At 45.0% G+C, this 21,437-nt stretch overlaps 1 protein-coding gene across 1 annotated transcript in view; it reads right to left on the reverse strand.

Moving 5' to 3' along the window:
- Positions 1 to 12,293: 12,293 nt before the first annotated feature.
- Positions 12,294 to 21,437, reverse strand: part of PRR5L (proline rich 5 like) — a 15,356-nt gene continuing 6,212 nt past the window's right edge. Inside the window, exons 3-5 of the mRNA XM_010283641.1 lie at positions 20,879 to 21,019; positions 19,283 to 19,409; positions 12,294 to 12,676 (exon numbers count right to left, since the gene is read on the reverse strand). Coding sequence (XP_010281943.1) covers positions 12,294 to 12,676; positions 19,283 to 19,409; positions 20,879 to 21,019 — 651 coding nt within the window. The remainder of the gene's footprint in view (positions 12,677 to 19,282; positions 19,410 to 20,878; positions 21,020 to 21,437) is intronic.

Raw genomic sequence — 21,437 nt, forward strand, 5'->3', positions numbered from 1 at the left:
TAGGGAGCCATATTTTAACCTCTACCTATTTCTGACTCTCAAATATTCTCAGTCCAGCTGTAATAGTCTCAGATAAAGATAATAAATGCAATATAAAAATAAAACATAAATATATAAAATTAAGTAATTAAAATTGATAAAAGTATGTAATATAATATTGAGATAACATATTCAGTATATAAAAGTACAATGTACAATACAAATAGGTCATATATAACTATACAAAAGTATATATAAAAATAATAAAAAAACAAATTCTAATAAAGACACTCTCAGTCCAACTGCCCCCAGGACTGTCCCTCTTTGAGGCAGAACTGCAAGTCCAACACCTTCACAAGTCCTTATCAAAATCAGAAAGGCTAAAAGCAAGGGTAAGCCCTTTTGATCCATTTCTAACAGCCCAAGTAACATACTTTGTTGCAATAACAGAGCCAGACTGCTGGTGAGCATCAAAATGCATTTAAAGGTCCTGCACCTAAACTTTCCTCAATTTAATCGTAACCACTGGACAAGGCTTATTTTTCCTTGAAAATAGAGGTGAATAGGGCACCACCAGATCACACAAAGTGGGGATGATGCCCTTGAAAGAGGCCACCACAAGGAATGGAAAAAAAAAAAAAAAGAAGATACCCATGTGTATGGGATGCCAGAACTCACCCTCTTGCTCAGTCCCTCCTTCAATGAAAAGTTTTTGTCAGGGTACTACCTTTACACCCATTTTGGTCTAGGTGCAAAATTAAATTTAACTCTCAAAACTCAATGAATGATAACAAAAAGCCAGAGCAATGAGGTCTTTTCAGAGAGAAGGCATCCTGGCATGCACATTGGTGTAGCAAGCTCCTAGGGTTCACTTGGAACAAACAATTATTTGTAACGGGTCAAGGACACCCAGCTCATGAACAGTTTTCTTCAGGATTAGACACAACATAACCCACAAAGCACAAGCTAACAGGTATTCAGCCAGTTATTCATACAGAAAGCGCAGCTGACCACTCCAGCTGCTGCTGACTGAATCATCAGTGCCTTTTTATACTTTGTTTTGCTGGGCAGTGGGGGTGGGGGGGGACATGGCACAGGACAGGGAGGACACACACTATTTTTCAAACAAAATTTATGGCTGGGGTCTTCCAAAGTCAAGTGTCCTGCCCTCAGACCACTGTAATTCATACTGAACATCTCTCTCTTTGGAAGACTATTTACACAAGCCTAATTTAAGGACACCTAAAACTTCCCTGTCTTAAGGGATCATAACGGGCCTGGCAAGCTCACCAATAGCTCCAGCAGCACTTTCAGAGGAGCAGGGATGACATCAGGAGTGCATGGCATAACCCCTCCCACCTGCACTTATCTCCACTGATGTCAGAGAGCAAACAGAGACCTTCACTACTCCAGCTCATTTACCATTAAGTGAGTTACCACACCCAGGAATAGCCTCATCCAGCAGATGAGAGCAGGACAACCTGCTGGGAGCAGAAGCTTGTCCTGCGGTCACACCTAGCTAGAGAGAGGACTTTTATTCATGGCCTTAAACCAATTACGAAGAGGGTAAACCAGAACAGTGCACATGGACCCAGTGCAGAAGATGTGGGGGGCTTTGCGCTGAATAACAGTGGGAGGTTCAGATGCCTGGCCCAAACAAGAAGATCCCTTTACTGCAAAGCCACAGCTGACTTCAGACACAAGGAGTCTGTCAGCAACTCCAGGGCAGGCTGATGAACTGTGGAAGTCTTCACTCGTTCCTAAATTACAGTTTCTGAAAAAACACAGAAACTAGCATTCAGGCAAAGACAAGTTAAAGCCTGAATTAATCTGAATTAACTATATGCAACAAACTCATGCTACATATCTTCATCGTAATCAGAACATAAAGCAGGTGAATCCTTTATATTTTGTACCAATGAAATTAAAATGGCCAGCCAGACCAGCAGGTTTCCCCACAGAAAAAGTGGGGAAAATACCATCCCCAGTCCTTCTACCCACTCATTTAACAGGACTTCAGCAACCACCAATACTTCTGATGCAGACTTCAAAGAAAGGGTTCATGAATATGAATTATTTATTAAACCTCATGAGGTTGTAAGGTTCAACAAGGCCAAGTGCAGCGTCCTGCACCTGGGTTGGGGCAACCTCCAGTATCAGCACTGGCTGGGGGATGAAGGGATTGAGAGCAGCCCTGCCAAGAACGACTTGGGGGTACTGGAGGATGAAGAGCTGGACATGAGCCAGCAACGTGTTCTTGTAGCCCAGAAGGCCAACCATATCCTGGGCTGCATCCAAAGCAGCATGGCCAGCAGGGAGGGGGTTATGCCCCTCTGCTCTGATGAGACAACCCCCTACGCTGCTGCGTCCAGCTCTGGAGCCCTCAGCACAGGAAAGACGTGGACCTGTTGGAATGGGTCCAGAGGAGGCCACAAAGATGACCAGAGGGCTGGAACACCTCTCCTGTGAGGACAGACAGAGAGTTGGGGTTGTTCAGCCTGGAGAAGAGAAGGCTCCAGGGAGACCTTCTTGCAGCCTGCCAGGACTTAAAGGGTGCTTATAAGAAAGATGGGGACAGACTTTTTAGCAGGGCCTGTTGCAATAGGACAAGGGGTAATGGTTTTAAACCAAAAGAGGGTAGATTGAGACTAGATACAAGGAAGAAATTTTTCACAATGAGGGTAGTGAAGCACAGGCACAGGTTTCCCAGGGAGGTGGTAGATGTCCCATCCTTGGAAACATGCCAGGTCAGGTTAGACGGGGCTCTGAGCAACCTGATCTAGTTGAAGATGTCCCTGCTCACTGCAGGGGGGTTGGACTAGATGACCTTTACAGGTCCCTTCCAACCCAAACCATTCTGATTCTATGATCATTTTCTTGCAAGTCATTTCCAAAATTGAGAGGGTTTGATCCTTGCTTAATTTGTTGAAAGTTCTCTTACTAGCCTACAAAGATTACTTTCCTTTTCATTTAGGACTCAAACTTCATGTAAGGTCTGATAGGTGGAGTTTTTATTTTGGTCTCAGCTGTTTGGTGCCCACCATAACAAATCTCTGTTTTCAGCAGAGACCTTCCATCCCAGCCTACCTCAGCTCACTGCACTGCTCCACATCTGCTGTGGCTGCAATGCCATGCGCTGAGCTCTCATCACACACTGCTTCTCCTGCAAACTGGCACCCAGCAGGAAGATCCTTTTGTCTTCACAGAATTTCTTCACCGAGTCAAGGCTTTCCACAGACAAAACCACACATTTTTCTCCCCACTTCTTTTAAAAAGTGGTGTGATTCTGCTCTGGAAAATAAAAGCCACAAACTTGGGCTTCATTCCTGTCACTTTTGATCCATCAGAAGGGTGATGTGGATGCACCTTCACACCTTTATTTTTAATCCCAGAACATACAGCAACATAAACATGTACAAGCTCTATCCTTCCCCCTAGCCTTTGATCTCCCTCTACCCACAAACTCTGTGTCTCAGGATGGGGGGAACATCTATTCTCCCAGACTTTCAGTTGATGACTTCACTAATTCATTTGCTTGTCCAATTTCCCAGACACCATTTCTCAGACCAGGATTCCAACACCACAGCTCATCACTGAATGATGGTAAGTAGCACAGGAAGGAATGTCTCTCAACAGGCAATTCAGATACAAAGCAAGATAGAAATTGTTGGGTTTTTACCCCTTCACAGTGTGATCCTCAACCCTTAGAGCTATCTATGCTTGTTGTTACACTCTATTGATTGTCATTCAGATATGCAAGCTGACCTGTTACACTTCATTTAAGCATCCTATTTACTTGCTTCCCTTCAAGGTCACACGATAAACTTGCATCCAGCTGCATGCCAAATCCCTGAAAGGCCAATGGATAGTTTTCCCTCACAACAAAGTCCCTTGCTGTCCAGTGACCTAAATAATTGGCCTCCCCATCCAAGCCTTTAACAGTATGTTTCTCATGAGTGGCTTGCTAACAGAGCTGCAGGTTTTGGTATCCATCATCTGTGTCTGAAGCAAAAGAAGATTCCAGCATTAATGGCAGGACCACATTAGTCCCACTTCCACAGGTAGCTGCCCCCTTCACTAAGGGCTGCCCTGCCTGTTAGATGCAAGCCTGCTTTGATGCTACAAAAACCACACCTCAGCCAGCATTTTGGCACAGTTGTCTGTTTTGCAAAGGTATGACTGCAGAGCCTACTTGTAGCATTGATAGCCATGATTTCTCAGGATTTAAAGGCACACCCAAAAAAAACTGAACTGCTTTAGGTTTCCCAGTTCAGACTTCACACACCCCTGCAGTTGGAGAAAAACTGCACGCTGGCAGCGAGCCCCATAGGGCAGCCATGAACCTGTTCATTGGTTTCCATGGCTACATTTACAGATACTTTGCTGGATAGCGCAGATCTGCAATATTGAGATAAATACAGCTTTATCAACTTCAGCAAGAAAGAGGACACCTGTTAGCAGTCTCAGGAAGGTGGAGGATAGGAGACAAGTTGAAAGGACATACTGAGTATTGGCATGGCTGTTACTAACCCAAAGGCTTCATCTCCTGCGCACACACCTCGCTTTCACTACAAGCGGTGCCAGAGGCTGTTTGTAGTGCCAAGCACCTGGAGCCTTTTCAGGCTTGGCCCATAGGTTCTCCCTTCCTCCTCCTCAAAACACATCTTCTGCAGTAATAGCACTCTTTTACCCCATACACCCTATCTAGCATTAACAAAATGAACTTACCTGCTTTCAGAGCCACTTCGCATCTCCGTGCGCAGCACAGCCTGGGCACAGCTCCTGAGCTAGATACACCACTGCGCACCAACGCATACACAGAGGGTACAGCAGGTGAGGGGTGCCAGCTGTCCCAGGCACAGCCAAGGGGAAGGGAGAGCTGGTTTACAAATGGGGTAAGAGACAGGGGACATAACAAAGGACAAGTTTCCTTACCTCTCATACTCTCAAAAACCTATTTGAGTCTCACCCTTAGGGGGCAACCCCAAAAAAGCAATGTAGGAACAACACATCTGTAAAGTAAATATCCACTCCCTCAAAGGCCTAATTCTGCTCCACTTAGCCCTCCACAGCTCCTGCAAACAGGAATAACTGCTGCTGAATGTACCCTCACTTTTTCTTTTATAGAGAGTTGAGTCTTTGCAACCCCTGCCAAGCCAGAGGAGGTGTGGATAGAGGGCTGCTGCTGCCCTCTGAAAGCATCGCTGTCTCTCCAGGTGAATCAGCTAATCATGACAATTAGGAAAAGAAAAAGGAGGGGTGCATATCTTAATCAATTTCCACTCCACATGCAGAGGAGGATGGCAATAATGATGCAGACAGCCAGTGGATTAGATTAAGCATTGGGGAAAGTTAAAGAAGTAAGCTTTTGAAGATGAGCTTTTTTGTTTGCTTGGCTGACAAGTGTGTGTGTCTTGCTCACACCAGCTTATACATTTTAATAAGCTAGGAGGGGGCTCGTGGCAAATGCTGTCAGGTCTCATTTACTTTAGCTTTTATTTTCATTTCAAAGAGCTGGACTTCTAAAAACTAAGGGACACTCTCTTTGATGGCGGAATGACTGGATGGTGGCAGTCGCTTTTTGCTGCAGTGCTGTTAAGGATGAGCCACTGCTTTTAACCAGGACTATGGGTCCAGTGGGCAGCACGCCTCCAGTCTGCCACTGGGCTTTCAAGGAAGAAAGATGTCTAACACTTAAGAGCCGGAAGAGAGAATGATGATATCCAGCTAAAGAAGAGCTAAAGAAGAGCGCTGGATAAGCTTGGACGAGCACTATCTGCAGTATCAAATGCAGTGATGCTCAAGCTGTAATAGCTACCCACCACTATCTTATGAGAAAAAAATGAGGATTTTTTTTCCTCCAATCCAAAATTTGATTTTTCCTCCAATCCAAAATGTGATTTTTCCAAAATCACAAGAAACCCCCTCTTCTCTTGCCTCCCTAGCACTCACTCAAACTTATAAAGGAGAGTAATTCTGAATCCCTGAGGTTCAAAGTCCCAAATGCACATCGGAGCTCTCCTCACATCCCCACCAAAGGGAGAAAAAAAAAAAAAAAAGGATTAGAGCAGGATGTTTCTTGTAAATAAAGTGCATATACCACCGAAGGGGTACTTTTCACAGGTATCATCAGTCCCCTCATTCACAGCAGCCTCTCTGACCCTCTCATCCCTTATATCCAACCACACAGCAAATAAATGATAATTCATTGGCCTGAGATGAGCCTGAAGAAAGACAGCAGGCTTAGCACTTGTAATAGTATCTTAGAGATAGATATGCAGGAGACAAGGGATGGCTTCTTGTTTCTGCTTCAAGAACCGTTGATGTATGTTAGTTAATAAGTGTTTAGTGTGAAATGGATTAAAAACCCACAGTAGAAAAGAGGGCTTGCTTACCAATAATGGGTGTAAATCAGTCTAAGGACTAAAGGGAAGGTGATATATGGCACAGATTCTGTTGTTTCTCAATGACATTTAATATATATATAAATTCTGTTACTTTCCAGCTAGTCATGGTGTAGTACTGAATTGAAAGCTCAGCATCTCATAACTTGCCTGTCTGCTCTTTGAGGAGCCCAAGCAATTCTGATAGAACTCACACTTTTGGGTAAAAAAAAGAGTGGAGGGGATAATTTTCAATGATGATAGCAACTGCAGAAAACTCCTGGGTGTGAGCCAATGCAGCTGTCTTCCTAAATTTCAAGATCAGAAAGAATGGTTCTGTGACTCCAATCTATTTTCCAGGGTAACACAGGTTGTTACTGCACAGTCTATAATGATTATGCCACAAGAATTACAAACTAGCCCTTGGCATAAGTGGGAGTTAGTTCTGAAGCCTAATGACAGACACTTCAAACAGTGACTCCCTGAATATTGCTGCAGTTCATAGCTACTGCAAAGCTGCTCTGTACTATAGTAGGAGTTTAGGGTAGGTGAAACCCTTCAAGCCATTGTATTTTTGAGTTTTTTTTAAGGAGTTTGCTTTCCTTTTGTTCATTGAAAAGTCTGATGACCAAACTGTAATTAAGCCTCTACCTCACCTTCTGTTATACCAATTATCTGGGAAAAGATTAATCTAGTCAGCTATTTCCTTTACCTGCATATATTTCTTCTCCATTGTCCTCTCCCATACGTTCTCCCATACAGGTGTATCTCCTACATGTGCACCCATGTTTGTGGCCCAGAGAGTGTGCTGGCCATATGCAACTACTGATTAATAATTACAATTTTCAGTTCACTTATTTCCTTGCTGGAATTGCTACTTCTTTTTATCATTTGGACTGGAGACATGCAGCCCAAACTACTAAAACACCCTGAGTTGCCACTCCTTGTGTACTTAGAACAGCTTTCACTAAACCTGGAGAAGTGCTTGCAGCAGGATTCATCCCCTGGAAGGGATGAACTTACACAAAGGGGAAAGGTAAACTGGCACACAGCACTTGCTCTCACAGGTGGGAATAATGGTTGGATATAACTAACATTGGTACTCAAGGTATCTTCAGGTGCAAGTAATGATCTTTCAGGTGGGAAGTGGCAGCTATTTTACTGCATGCAGTTTGAGCACTGTGTTAATGAGAACATGCTGTTCCTTTGCTACTAAGCTGCTTTAAAAGCTGGCATTTCAGTTTTGAAGCTTTTATTTAGTTAAGTAAGTGCTTAGTGTCCTCACTGGGAGCTGCTGGGATAGCAAGGGGGACGGTAAGCACTCTCCAAATGAGTGGATAAGTAACAAAATCCTATTTAAGCTGTTGTTGTGCTGCCAGATCCACCTTCCACATTTGAAAACTGAATAGGATGACTAATTATCTCCTCTTTGCTCAGAGAGATACCAAATACTAGCCATGCTCTTCTCACTTTGAATTAAGAAGAAAATTTGCGGTGACTGTCTTTTTTGCTGGAGTGTTAGTGAGAGAGAAACAAGCTGACTGCAGGCTGAATTTCCAGCTCGTGTTCCCCTGGGAAACTCCCTGGGCACCGTGGAGCATCCATGCCAGGGCAAGTCTTGCTTTCTCATCCACATTCCTGAGCTCCACTGCCAGGCTGATCCCTGCGGGAAGCGGTGCTGGCTCTCTGAAGACCCATCCCACGTTGGGGAAGGGGGCAGCCGGTGAGCACGGACAGCCTGGCCCCCTGCCTCTTTTGGGAGTTTAGACACCCAATTCATGGCTCGATATAGCGTGTCCATTTCTTTCAGGAGCGGGTGGTTTACCACAAAGGGCAGGCTAACAGGAGGATGTGTTCTCCCAGCCTTCTCCCAGCCTGTTGAAGAGATGCCGCTAACCAAACCTCACGTGAGATTTGCAGGGCTGTGGAAGGGCCTGCCTCTGATTCGGTGAGGAGGTGTCCCAGCCTCATGTCACGGATAGGTGCCTGCTGCACTAAAATCACTGGATAAAACACAAGCACTCGCTTCTGCTGGCTGCAGTTTCCACAGCTGAATAGATCTTTATCTGCCTCTACATTTCAGTTGTGACTGGAGAGAAGAGCTTGCTTCAACTTGTATAGCGCCAGTACTTAAAAATCACCCTTCTTCAGCCTTTCCTAAGTATGAGAAAGACCCTCAGAGCATGTGAGTATGAACATGAGCCTGAGTGTCATGGCAGGGCCCTGCCTGCAGCCCTCTGCACAGGCAGCATCTTTTGCTCTTAGCACAGAACTCGCAGTTCTGGCTCTGGCAACTCGGTGCAAGTCAGTGCCATCAACTTTGCCTGAGTTTCTACACCGCTCAACTCCCCTTTCTCTTGCTGGAAACCCCACACACAATAGAAGCTGCGTGCCTGGCCCAGGAGCCGTGCTGGCATGGGGAAGGAGCCAGGTCGGGAAGGAAGAGGGAATCCCATTAGGGAAAATGGCTACTCTGGGTCCACAGCAGAATTAAGAAGTTCACATAAGTAAGTACACCATGAACACTGCAATTTGTCCCTCGCTAGACACTCACTTTCTGCTCTCTGGAACACACAGGCTGCCTGTAAGTGCCAAGAGTTTTCAGTTTGTTGACTCAGTGTTGCAAGCGTCAAAAGACCGTTCCTTCCAGATGAACCCATTGCCCTTTGGACCTAAAAAGGAAGGGCAATACCCTACCTAAGCATCAATCCAAATCCTGCAGCACTCCCCCTGCTGCCACCAGCGCCAGCACCAAGATCTACTGCATTTCTTCAGATAGATGGAAAAAAAACCCAGAAAAACAAATGAGGTTGCTGCCCACCCAGCTGGGGACTGAAGAAGCTCTGCCTGCTGGCAATGAAACCATGCTGCTTGCATACAGGGAATGTCAGGAAAAAGGCCAGCTGTACTACGAATAGCTTTCTGCTGAGGCCCCCTCAGTAAGTTTATGACAGAATTGTACGGACATGGTGAATAAATCACTTACCTTAAGAAGAGGAGACAGAGTAAAATGAGAAGACAGATTTGGTGTGATGGGCAGTGACTTAATCTAGGTAATTATCCAGTTAGAAGGTAATGGACAGACTTCAGGAGGTCGTGAGAGAAATCCCTTCTTCCCGTTCTGATAAGCTCTCCCAGGAGGTTTTCTCAAGTGGATACCATGAGGGTAGAAAAGACCTGCCCCTGTCACGGCTGTGTGACATGGTGAGCGGCAAAGTGTAACCCCTGACCAGAACCTTGTATCCAAAACGCCAGTGTTTCTCACGCCGCGGGGGGCAGAGTCCTTGCTCTTCACTTCCAGGGAGCTGAGCCTCCGCAAGCTGAAAGCACCTTCAGCAGAGAGTGGCCACTCAGCGCTTCCCCCCAGCTCTGCCCCCACAGCCCCCCAGTGCCGGCCCCACGCTGCCGTCACCGCAGCTGCAGGGCACAGCTTGCCGAGCACTTCGGGCTTCGCCCACTCTGCCTGTAAAAGGTATGGCCTTGCAGAGGCTTGCGCATCTCACATGGCTGTAAAAGTAATGCTCATGACCAGACCCTCGGTGTGGTTTATAGAACAAGTTTCGTTTACTTCAGTTTACAAAGTACAGCCACCAGCTAAAAACCGGAACGACTGGGGAATCGCACAACTCAGAGTGGCTTGGTGCAAATTTTCGCAAAGTGACAGACAAAATCAAAATAATTCAAATTATACATAAATGTAAAACAAAAAATTCAAGTTAAAACCAGGTCTGGATTCCTGTTAGCCCTAGAGATGATCCAAGAATATGTCAGGAAATAAATAAATCATTCCCATTTTCACCATAAAAGAGGGTGCTGCTCACTAATCCAAATGGTTTGGGTATTTACAGAAGGATGAAATAGAAAGAAGAAAAGCATTCACAGGAGTGAACTGAATTGCTGCAGGGTGATCATTTCCTCACATGCCCCACTGTGACTAAAAGAAGGCTTTAAATCACTGCAAGGAGTTAAGAAATTCCTTTTGAGCAGGATGCCATCATCTGCCCCATGCTGGGGGGATCATGCCAAGGTAAGACCAGCACAGTCTACCGGGTTTGGCTGTCACCACAGAGATTCTGAAGCTCCACAACAGCCCATGGCCACCCTAGGGCAGATGACAACAAATAAGTTGGCCTGGTCAGTCATGAATATTTATGAATAGGACGGCAATTTATGCAAGAATCCATCTGAAGGGAAGACTGCTTAAAGCCACATCTTCCTGGCCTCTGCTGGACTGTCCATGCTCCAAGGAGGGAGGAGGCAGACAGAACAGCTAAATCTCTGTTCTTCAACATGTAAGCAAAGCTGGTGATCAGAACACTCAGCATTTCCGCAAAGGCAAAAGCTAGGGTGCCTTAGGTGACTGCAAGAAAAAGCAGGCCCTTTCAAGTATCTCTTTCAACATTTGCAAACCAGTGGAGCAGAAGATGCTTTTATGCCCAACAGAGGCAGGGCAAATTCTGCAGTTAATGTCACAGCCTGCAAAAAAACATCCTGAAGGCCCATCCTAACCTTCTGTTTTCTTGTCAAGACAGATTTATTTATAGTCAGTACCACAGGGACTAGATTCAAGCGGCAGTGGTGTTATATCCATATTTTTAATGGGATTTGACATTTAAGGCAGCATTTCAGTTCACCTCTAAGCCTGTAATTACACTTGCAAATCTGCTTAGCAAGACATCAGGAGAGTATCCCAGGGGACTGCTCAAACAGATTGGTTCTGTTCTCATAGAAGCAGCATTTGAGTACCAAGTGATGCTACAAAGCAGACACTGCAGACATGCCTGACACAGACACTTGCAAACTGGACCCACTCCTCAGCTTCAAAATAAAAACAAAAATGAAGACTGCAAAGAGCCCTGGCTTTATCTTAAAAGCAACACTGTGCTGAGTCAGATACCACTGGAGGTCAGGAGCACTTCATGAATACACTACCAAGCCAGGACTCCTTTCTACACCCCGCTGGCTCTCTTTGGTCTCATGAAATCTGCAAGTGCTGAAAGTACCGGAGCAGCCCAAGGATGAAATCCTATTTGTCACCTCCTGGTCTAGAATCACGATGGCCCAGTGCTGAGAAGCACCTTTATGTCTCACACACAACACAAGTGCAGACTCTGCCCAGTGTCTCCTTCCTGGAGAAATGCATTTAGATTTCTCCTTTCGTTGTAGCCCTACCACCACTGAAATTTTGCGAGCAAATTGATGCTAAATGCCAGGATGCTTAGGACTATATTTTGCCCCCAATTTATACATCCCCCCTCCTTTATACCCAAAGATATGACTGGAACCAAATAAAGTACATATGAAGTACTCAGCTGGGCCTACATGTATACTCAGTTCTCTTCATGTCTGTGGAAAAAGTAGTCTGATTTTTTCAGATTTGGACTTTACATCCATGCCCATGGGAGGCAAAATGAAGGATCTCCTTTCACAAGCCACCTGAGCAGATCTTTCTGCACAATTGCAAATGGTTTCATCCCTGAGTTCAACTTTAAAAGAGAAAAGTGCAGTCCTCAGTCATCACCACCCTAGCACAAGAAGCAAAGAGAACATTTAGCGAAGAGCTGTCTGCTGCAGGAGCAAAAAGCAAACAAGCAGCACAAAGCTGGGGAAGATGGAGAAAAGCAGAAAAAGGCTAATTTGTATCATACCAAAGAAACACAAACAAACCTGAGACCAAAGGGTTTGGACTAGTAAAGGAAGAAAGATTACAGAAGGTAGACTGCACTTGTTCAACAGCAAAACCTTTGCAGGCCAGAGTGCTCATTTGGGAGCAGCCTGGTACCTCCGTCAACAGGCAAGAAAAACAAATCTAGAGAGCATTCCCAAAGAGACATAAGCAAAACTCAAATTTTCCTCTTTTTGCTCAGCAGGGATTACAGGACACTGTCCAGCTTAGTGCATACAGTTCTCCTCTCCACAGCAAGACTTCTTCTAGCTGACCGACGTGCAGTTCAGCTCTGCAGGGTCCTGCCTACCTGCTGCCATGACTCCCTCTGGCCCATCCGCAATACTGGGTTCACTGGAGCACTGCCTGTGGCTGAAACTGGGCTGCAGGAGGCGGCATTTGTCGGTACTGTCTGACTCCTCGATCACCATTCCTGTGTGCATCATGGAGGCCATTGCCAGGAGCTGAATATCTGAGTGAGCATTGGCAACGGTGTGGCGACGGATGCTACCACATTTCTCCAGGTAAGCCTCACCCTCCTGCTCCGTCAGTGGGGTCAGGACCATCTCACTGGGCTGCCGGCTCGTCACCACATGAGATGAATAATTCGGTACACCAGTCTTAGGACGGGATCTGGAGTACCGTCTCTCTGGAAGAAAACAAGGAAGCAGGAACGGTCAATAGGGCACAAACAAATCTTCACTCCAACTGCTAGGCTAGCCTCAGGGGAACAGAGAGGACTCAGCATGCAGCCACAGAGCATCCCACTGTTACCACTGGGGAACAATAAGGTGGTCATTAGTTCATACTGCTGGGGGTTTGGAAAGGAGGTCCGCCTCTTCACTGGTAAGGAGACACCTCCCATGGTGCTCTAAGGCAAGGATGCTGCTGCCTGCAAAAGAAGTGAGCCAAAAAATAACAAGTGCAGCAAAGGGACTTTCTTCAGCATCCTGATAGTCTTGTCTTTTACCCAGGGGGTAATCAGTGACATTAAATCAGTGACACCAAAGTGGCACAAGTCCCCAGAGAAACATTCAGTGAGGACCTCAGTTGCCATCCCTTTCTCTGGAAAATTTCTCTTAGGAGATGCTGTTAGCTGGTGTCAACATGAAATTCATCAGGAATTTACGTTGCACTGCCCCTCCAGCTTCCTAGGGAAAGGTGGTTCTGCCAGTATCATCCCACTGTATTTTTTAAAGATTATGCAAGAAAATGAACATTTCATCCACTTTAAAACATGTCTGGTTTTGGGACTAGACACTGAAAACATCTAACTGCACAGCAACAGCCCACAACAGCCCACAACAGCCCGGGGGGAAAGGCGCAGAAGAGGAAGGCAGTACCTGCGGAGCACGGGTGAAGGCGATGACAAGAGAATTGACGGGTGCAGGGTCTACAATCTGCTGGGCAAAAACATTCAGGGGAGAAAATGCCTGGTTTAAAACTCAAGCCCATGGCACAGTCCCCAGCCCTGTATCATGAAGCACCATTTCAATGCTATCACTGAAAGCTTTAAGAAAAGCAGGGGTCTGAGTTTGTGCCTTGCCTCACGGTAATTCACTCCCCTCGCAGGCTGAATCAGACTATTACTTTTCACCTGCTGCCTTCTACTGCCGTGCAGCATTGCCATGTGGTGTTAAACAACTCATGTGATCTGTCCTTGAAGCAGCTGATAAAGCTATTCCCTACCTCTATCTCTGTTTCTCACCAGCTTCCTTGAAGTGAAAGGTCTCATTTCATAAAGCTGGAAGCCTTTAAACCATATAAAATACTTCCACCAAGACTGCAGAGTGCAAGACATAACAAAAGTTAAGATAACAAAAGTTCTTGTTACTGCAAGAGTAACAAAATGAAAAGTAAAGCACTTGTCACTGAAGGTTTGAAAGAGTTTTGGAAGCTTGCATCAGGAAGAAAGGCAGAAAATAAACTCTTTGTTGCAGGGAGGAATGGGTGAGCAGCCAAAACTCCACCACTGGCAGCAGTCAAGCTATGACAACACTTCACCCTGCTGCTGCCAGTAATACATTCATTTTGGTTGATTTTGTGCAAATAACTTTTGAGGCTGGTTATGGTAAGTATACTCTTCAGGTGTCATCTGCAGCTCCAGCCACAGCAAGCTGTAGTGTTGGAGGGCACTGTGAAAAAGTAATTTAAGGGGGAAGCACGGAAGCATCCCTCGGCCCTCCACCCCTCCTTGCAGCTCTGTCAGCAGTGGTAGGCAGGGCAGCAGTGGGCAAGCATCCTAGCACAGCACGGGCATCACCAAACCCCATGCACCTTATTAGTGTTCTCCTGCTGCCTGCTCCTGGGTCTTGGAAAGTTACCCTGGCACAGACAAGACTGAAGTAACACCAGTGTCATTAGCAGTAGCTGCTTCTCTACCTTCACCAGTACTTATCAGGGCTTCTTCATTTCTGACTTCTGTGAACAAAGTGATACCAAAAGAGTGACACCAGTGTTGGGGGCAGTTATAGACTTGCAATGTGACTGATCCAGCTTGAGATCTTTAAACACATTTAGGTGCCCATCTCTTGTCTATGTTAGGAAGTCAGACAACTTTAAGAGCTGCTCAAGTCTTGGGCTGAAAGGAGAAAAAGAGCTCAGTAGCCTCTTGAGGTAATGGTTCATTGCACTCCCCCATCCCATGATTTAATATTTACACTATGTTTGTCCTGCGATGGCTTCAGTTATACAGAAGTGTCAGCTAACTAGAGAGGTCTGAGGAGATTAAACTGAACTGAGCCATGCAAAACACTGCCAATTTTCCAGACTCCACAGCTGCAGATTTTGCAGGCAGGGGCTGAATCTTTTTTCTTCTCTATTCCTATACAACACATTCAAAATGAAAACATGCTTCATTTAAACAGGGACAGATTGCAGCCTTCCCCAAAAGCCAGCACACACAGGAAAAAGAAAAATCATGGCCATGGCCTGATGTTCACTTAAATAGATAAACAAAAATATTCCCATGAGAAAAAAGAGCCAGTTTTGTATGTAAATTTTTAGTGATGCTGAAAGAGCCAAGCCTGATGACCTGAGAGATTAAAGTCCACTAAGAGCAAACATAATATAGGAAGCAATGATATAAAATTATTCCTGCCCAGCCTGGCGACCCTGCCTGCACATGAATTGGCAAAGAGATCCTGAGATCCTTTTCTGTCACATCTTCAGCTGCTGTGGTAACAAGTGTCATTAGTTCCATCAGCTACCATGGTAGTTTGCAATCCAGGCAGTCTGTATTCTTCATTTCACAGGTTTATACACAATGTATGTACTTGCATACATGTTTGCACGGGTGTGTATGTACACACACTCACTGACTAGCAGACTGCACAGAGCTGATGTATGTGCCAGTATTTCAAAGTCTGACATCATTCAGCTTTTGAATATAATCAGAACCTGGATGGGCAGATTGTAAAAACCTGCTGGTATCGAAGGAAACACCGACAGCAATCCAGAAGACCATAGTCTTCCCCTCAGACCTGTATCAGCATGGGAACAAGAGCATTGCATCGCTTCCTGCGTGCAAAAATAAAGCAAAGGTTTGACTATACTGAAGCAACTACTGTACCCCAGACACCCTGCAATGCCCTAAGCCCAGAATTGAGCAGAGGTTGCTAACCCACCCAGGAATCTGGATGGACACGCAGGCAGTGTATGCCTGGGGCTCATGCTGCTGCAGCACAGCTGCTGTTCGCCTAAACCACGCAGCTGGTTACCAGCATGAGCATATTTATGCTAAAAGTAGACCCACATTTAGTCAGCATTCGCATGGCATGTTTTTTAAGTAGGCAAGCAGTTGATAGCAGTTTATCCCCAGCGCATACTTTAGTGTGGAGAAACCAAACTTTAACTCTTCTCTTTTCTATTCTGTTACAGGCAAGATGCTGCTTTCTGTCCCAGAAATAGCAGCATTTCACCATACTCTTCTTGTCACCGTGATCTTTTGAGATGATAAGGGTGCTGCTCAAACAGACACTGTGCTTCAGATACAGCTGAATGTGAAACACTGTAGTAGATAGCAGAAGAGTTAACCAAGTGACAGAAAAGGCCAGTTTTGAAAACTGCCAAAACTCCCCTCCACTTCCTCTTAACGCAGTCTTACCCCTCAACCAGGACAACACTAACACTTCACTGGTGGACTTGGAAACCCAACTGTCTTAAGTATCTGCGTGCCTTTGATAACCTAGACCTTCATCTGTGTCAATCCCTGACCATAAATATTTCACAAAAGTTGGGACAGAGGAGGGAGGAGGAAGGTGGGGATGGTGTGAAATAAACTAAAGAGGTTAAAGGACAAAGTGCTCAAACTTTATCTGATGTAGCCACAGGAATTATCCAGCTTCACAGCAGCACAGGAATGATGCAGTAACCTGCTGTCACAGCCAAATGGGTAGGACTGCAGTGAAACGTGTATTGGAAGTACACATGACAATGCTGGTTGGGCTCAATGTAAGAAGTTAGAAGAATTCTTTGTTCTCCCCGCTGCCAGCAAACGTTTTTCCTGAAGCTGTAGCTGTAAAAGTTGGGAAGGCTTGCCTGCGCAGTTACAGGAGGCCAGATGCTGTGTAACAAGCACAAGAAGAGGACAGGCAGTTCGGTCGCCATCTACTAAGGCTCGTTAGTCTTCAGCTTGACTGAGGAAGCAGGCCTGGCTTTTGACTTCTGAATTTGCTAATCCAGTTAAGACCTGATAGGTCTCTGCTTTTATTTTCTTCTTAAGACATTAAGCAATGATTTCTAATGCCAAGGGTGAGGGCTGCAAGAAACTGCACAAAGGAGTTGAGGAGCTTCCCTCAGTGGAGGTTTTAAAGAGCAGGTTAGCTGTAGAAGTGGCTTACATATGACTGACCAGGTAGTGAAAGAGAGAGATGGACAATGAGAAATTTCTCAATGTTTATTCTCTTTAGTGAGGAACAACCTGACTTTTACAAGGAAAAAATATTCACAGATTATTGTGCAGCAAAAATAAAATCCTTTATGATGAGAATCAGGTAAAAATTAGGCTAAACTCTGAACACTCATTTATTGCTTTACTTTTCCCCCTTTACTTTCTTGGCCACAAAGACAGTGTCTTAAGGGAGTTTTCATGCATAGTTTAACTAGAAATTTTACTTGTATTTTGGTGCATTATGGGCAGGAACATAATCTGGGAGGAGTTTTTAAGGGATTTTTTGCAAGCAAAATCAAATCTTCAGTGATGTTAGGTTTTATACACAAGGGGAATAGGGTGAGTGTTTTATCTTGTTCCCTATTCCCGATTTTAAACATTGTTTCTCAGACAACTGGATGCCTTCAGCATACTCCATCCTTCCAGTGCAGGTTATGGCTAATTTTACCTGGGCAAAGCAAGAAGGGTGGTAACAGAAGAGCAGGTGGGGACGCTGCCCTCTATGAATCCCCTCTGTGAGCTGTGCTGTCCCCTTTCATATCCATCCTGCTGCACAACTCTCTCACTTTAAATCAACTTTAAGATACAACAGCCTTGCAGGCTAAAGCCTTGTGTGTATTGACAGCTGTGATCAGACACCTTTAGTCGCGTTTCTCCACAGTAATTCATCTTGAAGGCTCTGGTTCAGAAAGCAGTTTGGCCTCCACAGCACCCTTTGAGAATGCAAGCATACCCAAAGCCCAACAGTGCATTTCCAAAAAGCTATTACAGGGAACCTACTGGGTTTCATTGTCATTACAGGCAGCCCAGTGAGAGAAGAGACTGGTTCTGACAAAGCAAAAAGGTGACAGAAAGAGGGAAAGGAGAAGAGAAAGAATTTGATTATGAGTGGGAGTTAAGGAAAAGAAACCACCACCATAGAAGCACTTTGAAAATAGCAAGATTATTTGCAGAAAATTGCTGCTCTGCTGTTGATGTCATGTAATGCAAACACAAGTTCATTCTTTCCTCCCACTCAGCACAAGGTGGAGAAGGTGCAAAAGGCCACCTTGGAAATACACTCAAATAAGTGACCACTAAAATCAAAGTAAATACAATGATTTTAAGGAACATAACATAAACTTTACAAGGTCAATTTGTGTGAAATTTTTCTTTTAGACACTAATGCCTTGTTCAGCTGGTGGAAATCCAGGATAGCTAGAAACTTCAGTACAGGTCAGGCAGCTACCTTTCAAACTATCCCAGCAGCTTGTAGATGTCCTTAAACAACAAAACAATTAAATTTGCCAAAGCTCAACTTTTACAGGGGATTGTAGCCTAGATTTAACTTCAGGATCAGGTCTTCAAATCAGTGCTGAACTGTATAACCATATTCACTTGCATAAAAAACATTTAATTGCCCAGCAACCACAAGAACAAAAACCCTAAGCCATAGTTTGCCTGAAGTGATGCCATGAGTTTGTTACAGGCACAGGTCATCTGAGTCCTGATAAGTCCTTCTACTGCAAGACCATCTTCTTCCCTGTGCTGCTAGGGTGTAGTCCAAGACAGAATGTGTGTCTCCAGCCTGCTACAATTTGCATCAAAGCAAAGGCTAAAGTGTATGAAAACAGAGGGAGACTGGAGCTTTCTTGTTCTATTTAAATCTTCTTGACTATCAAATCTGTATCACTACACCCATTTCTTACATAGCCAATCTCTTCTGGCTGGCCACATGTGTAAGCAGAGGTCCTGAATCATGTGTGGATAACTTTTCCCACTGTAAGCATCCCCTTCCTGAAGTGAAGTGCCAGTTCTCTCACCTAGGCTCATTTATCCACAGTTTAAACACAGATTATTATTTTTTTTAAACAGAGTCCTCAGATGGAAGGAAGACTCTATGCAAAAAACCCCTCTAATCCCTCAGAATGAGCATCCAACAGTTTTGCTGTTTGCAAAGGCTGCTGGATGCAGCAGTGAACATGGGAATACAGGCAGCTGAAGCAGGCGAGCAAGCAGGGACAGACAGCAGGCAGAAAAGGACCAGGTGCAGTCTCTCACCAGGGTGAGAGCAGTATGTCAGGCAAGGACCAGGGAGTTTTAAAATTCAGCCCACCTCCAGAGAGAGAGGGGAGATTTTGCACATGTGTGTGTGCAGTGATGAGGCCATAATAGTTCACTCCATCATGGAAAATAAAAAGCCCGTCACAAAAATCTACGCTCAGAAACATGTTAATCAGGACCTTCTCGAGGGTGTTTCAGCCTTTGTTTTCTGTCTCTCATGGTGTCATGCACTGTCTCCTTTTCTAGCACAGACGTGCACTGCCTCACATTAACCAACCGGTGTGCCCCAACAAGAGCTTCTCTATGATGCTCATGTCTTACCAAGCAAGCAGGTGCTACCAGAGAAGCTGTGATCCTCACACAAACCCAAGTATGGCGATACCACCTGCTTGACCAGTTCTTCCAGCTGCAGGTAGCCCTCACTGGGACCAGCAGGCTCATGGACACTCTGAAATTCAAGCATAAAAAGTCAACATTACCCTTACGTAGTTTTGAGTAAGGTTTTTGAGTAAAGCCTGGGGTCTGCCAAATCTCCCTGCACTGGAATATCCCAGCCATATTGGTACAGCATTTGGAGGAGCACAACAGACTAGCTCAAATGGAGGTTTGGGTGCCATTCAGGTCAACCTCCTTGTTCAAGTCATAGCCATAACCCTACGGACATCAAGCAGCCAGCTGCCTTTTTTTCTGAACAAGGGATAGGAAGGTCCAAGATACACTCACACTGAGGATTTGCACCGTGTAACTGCAGTGATATAATTATACTAGGGCAGTTCTACCAGGAAACATCTCTTTGTAGAAAAGCTGTAACAGCCCTCGGGCAAAGCACTGCTCTTTTCTTAGGCAGGACTGCAGGAAAAGCACCCTCTGTAGTTCAACTTACAGCTGTGAAGATGGTAGATAACACTAATCAATTTAACAGTAATTTCAGAAACTGTTCGCAGACTTAACTTCCTGCAAAGCCTCAATAAGTTTTTCTTTCTCAAATGCATCACTTTGAGACCCTCTTTTCCCTCAAGATTATTTTATTAAAATATTTCAGTGAAACTGAGTTATCGTTCTAGTATCTTTTGCTATTACAGTCTGGGTCACTGGGAACATCAGAACAGCGAGAACTCATACAGAAGTATCAGCTTAGCCACTTTGCAATTCCGACTGTGCTTCAGAAAGTCTCATTCCCTACCACTTATTATAAGGTATATTGGAGAAGAAATAAAAGTGAGAGGAACCCAAATAGCCACCTTTAATATGGTATTTTGCAGGACTGTCAGGCTGGGTGATATAAAAAGATAAAACAGCTGGTATAATTGGCTGTATGTGCCATGCTTGGCAAATATTCTCTTGAGGTCTGGATAAAGAGGATAGTCCTCACAGAAGGTCTGGATCTCTTGGGAGAGGCCTTTCGAAGATGTATAGCATTTTGCCTGCTGCCAAAACGTGTTCTTCCTCTCATGGGCACTGCTCAGCATCCCAGCCAGCCAAGGGGCTGGCGTCAGGCAGTCAGCAGCCACAGTTCATTCAATTCCACAATCCTCTGTGATGGAGACTCACCCTGTCATGGCAAAGCTGAGAAACCAGGAGAACTAGGGCACAAAGAAGCATTCAGAGAATCTGGCAGATGACAATTTATGGGAAAAAAAGAGTCCTGAGACTGATCCTAGCTGGGGAGAAGAGGTACCAAGAAAAATACAAACCCCAAAGAGCAGAACCTGGCCCTTTCATGGCAACATCCTTACCCGTTCCCAAGAAAGCTCAGGACATTAAACATTCAAATTCAGTTCCTATGTCTGCATTTACCACTCCCAAATAAGGACTTATCACTTCCCCTTCATCACACCCTCTACCAGGGTTTGTATTAGTTCATTGAAGACCAGACCCCCAAGTGAAGTCAGATGAAGAAGAGCAGAGGCTCCCCACCTGCAGAATTAACAGCATCTGGATGATGGAAGCTGGAAGCTTTGTCTGGACCAGAGGAAGAATTTCTTCCAACTTTACTTTTAGCAAGACCAAGTCTCTGAAGCCAAGAAGAGCAATCTGACGGATAGACAACTCCTGACCCTAAAAAACACAGAAGGCAAAATCCAAGACTTGGTAAAGGGATCTGTGAGCATTGCACCAATACATGTACACACACAGACAGAAAGGGTCTATCCTACCCATTGCTGCTGTGGCAAAGCACCCCCAGCTGCTCAGGTTGAGGATTCATGGTACTCTTTGGTTGGTTACGTCTCAGTCCCTGTCCCACACAAATTCTGAAATGAGTAACACCTCTTCTGAGGTGCCACTAGGTTTGGCATGAAGTCAAAAATGGGACTGTATTTCACCAAAAGACTATGTATTCATGAAAACCAACTGCCGTCCAATTTGGTCACAAACATCCAAAGCCCAGGATGGATGCAGCTCATGCTTTTACCACTCAGAGCTGAGAAAACAGAGAAGGTTTGGTAGGGTAAGTGGGTGGTACTGAGGATTCCTT

Source organism: Phaethon lepturus, unplaced genomic scaffold (genome assembly GCF_000687285.1).
Source record: "Phaethon lepturus isolate BGI_N335 unplaced genomic scaffold, ASM68728v1 scaffold8003, whole genome shotgun sequence".
Classification (NCBI taxonomy): domain Eukaryota; kingdom Metazoa; phylum Chordata; class Aves; order Phaethontiformes; family Phaethontidae; genus Phaethon; species Phaethon lepturus.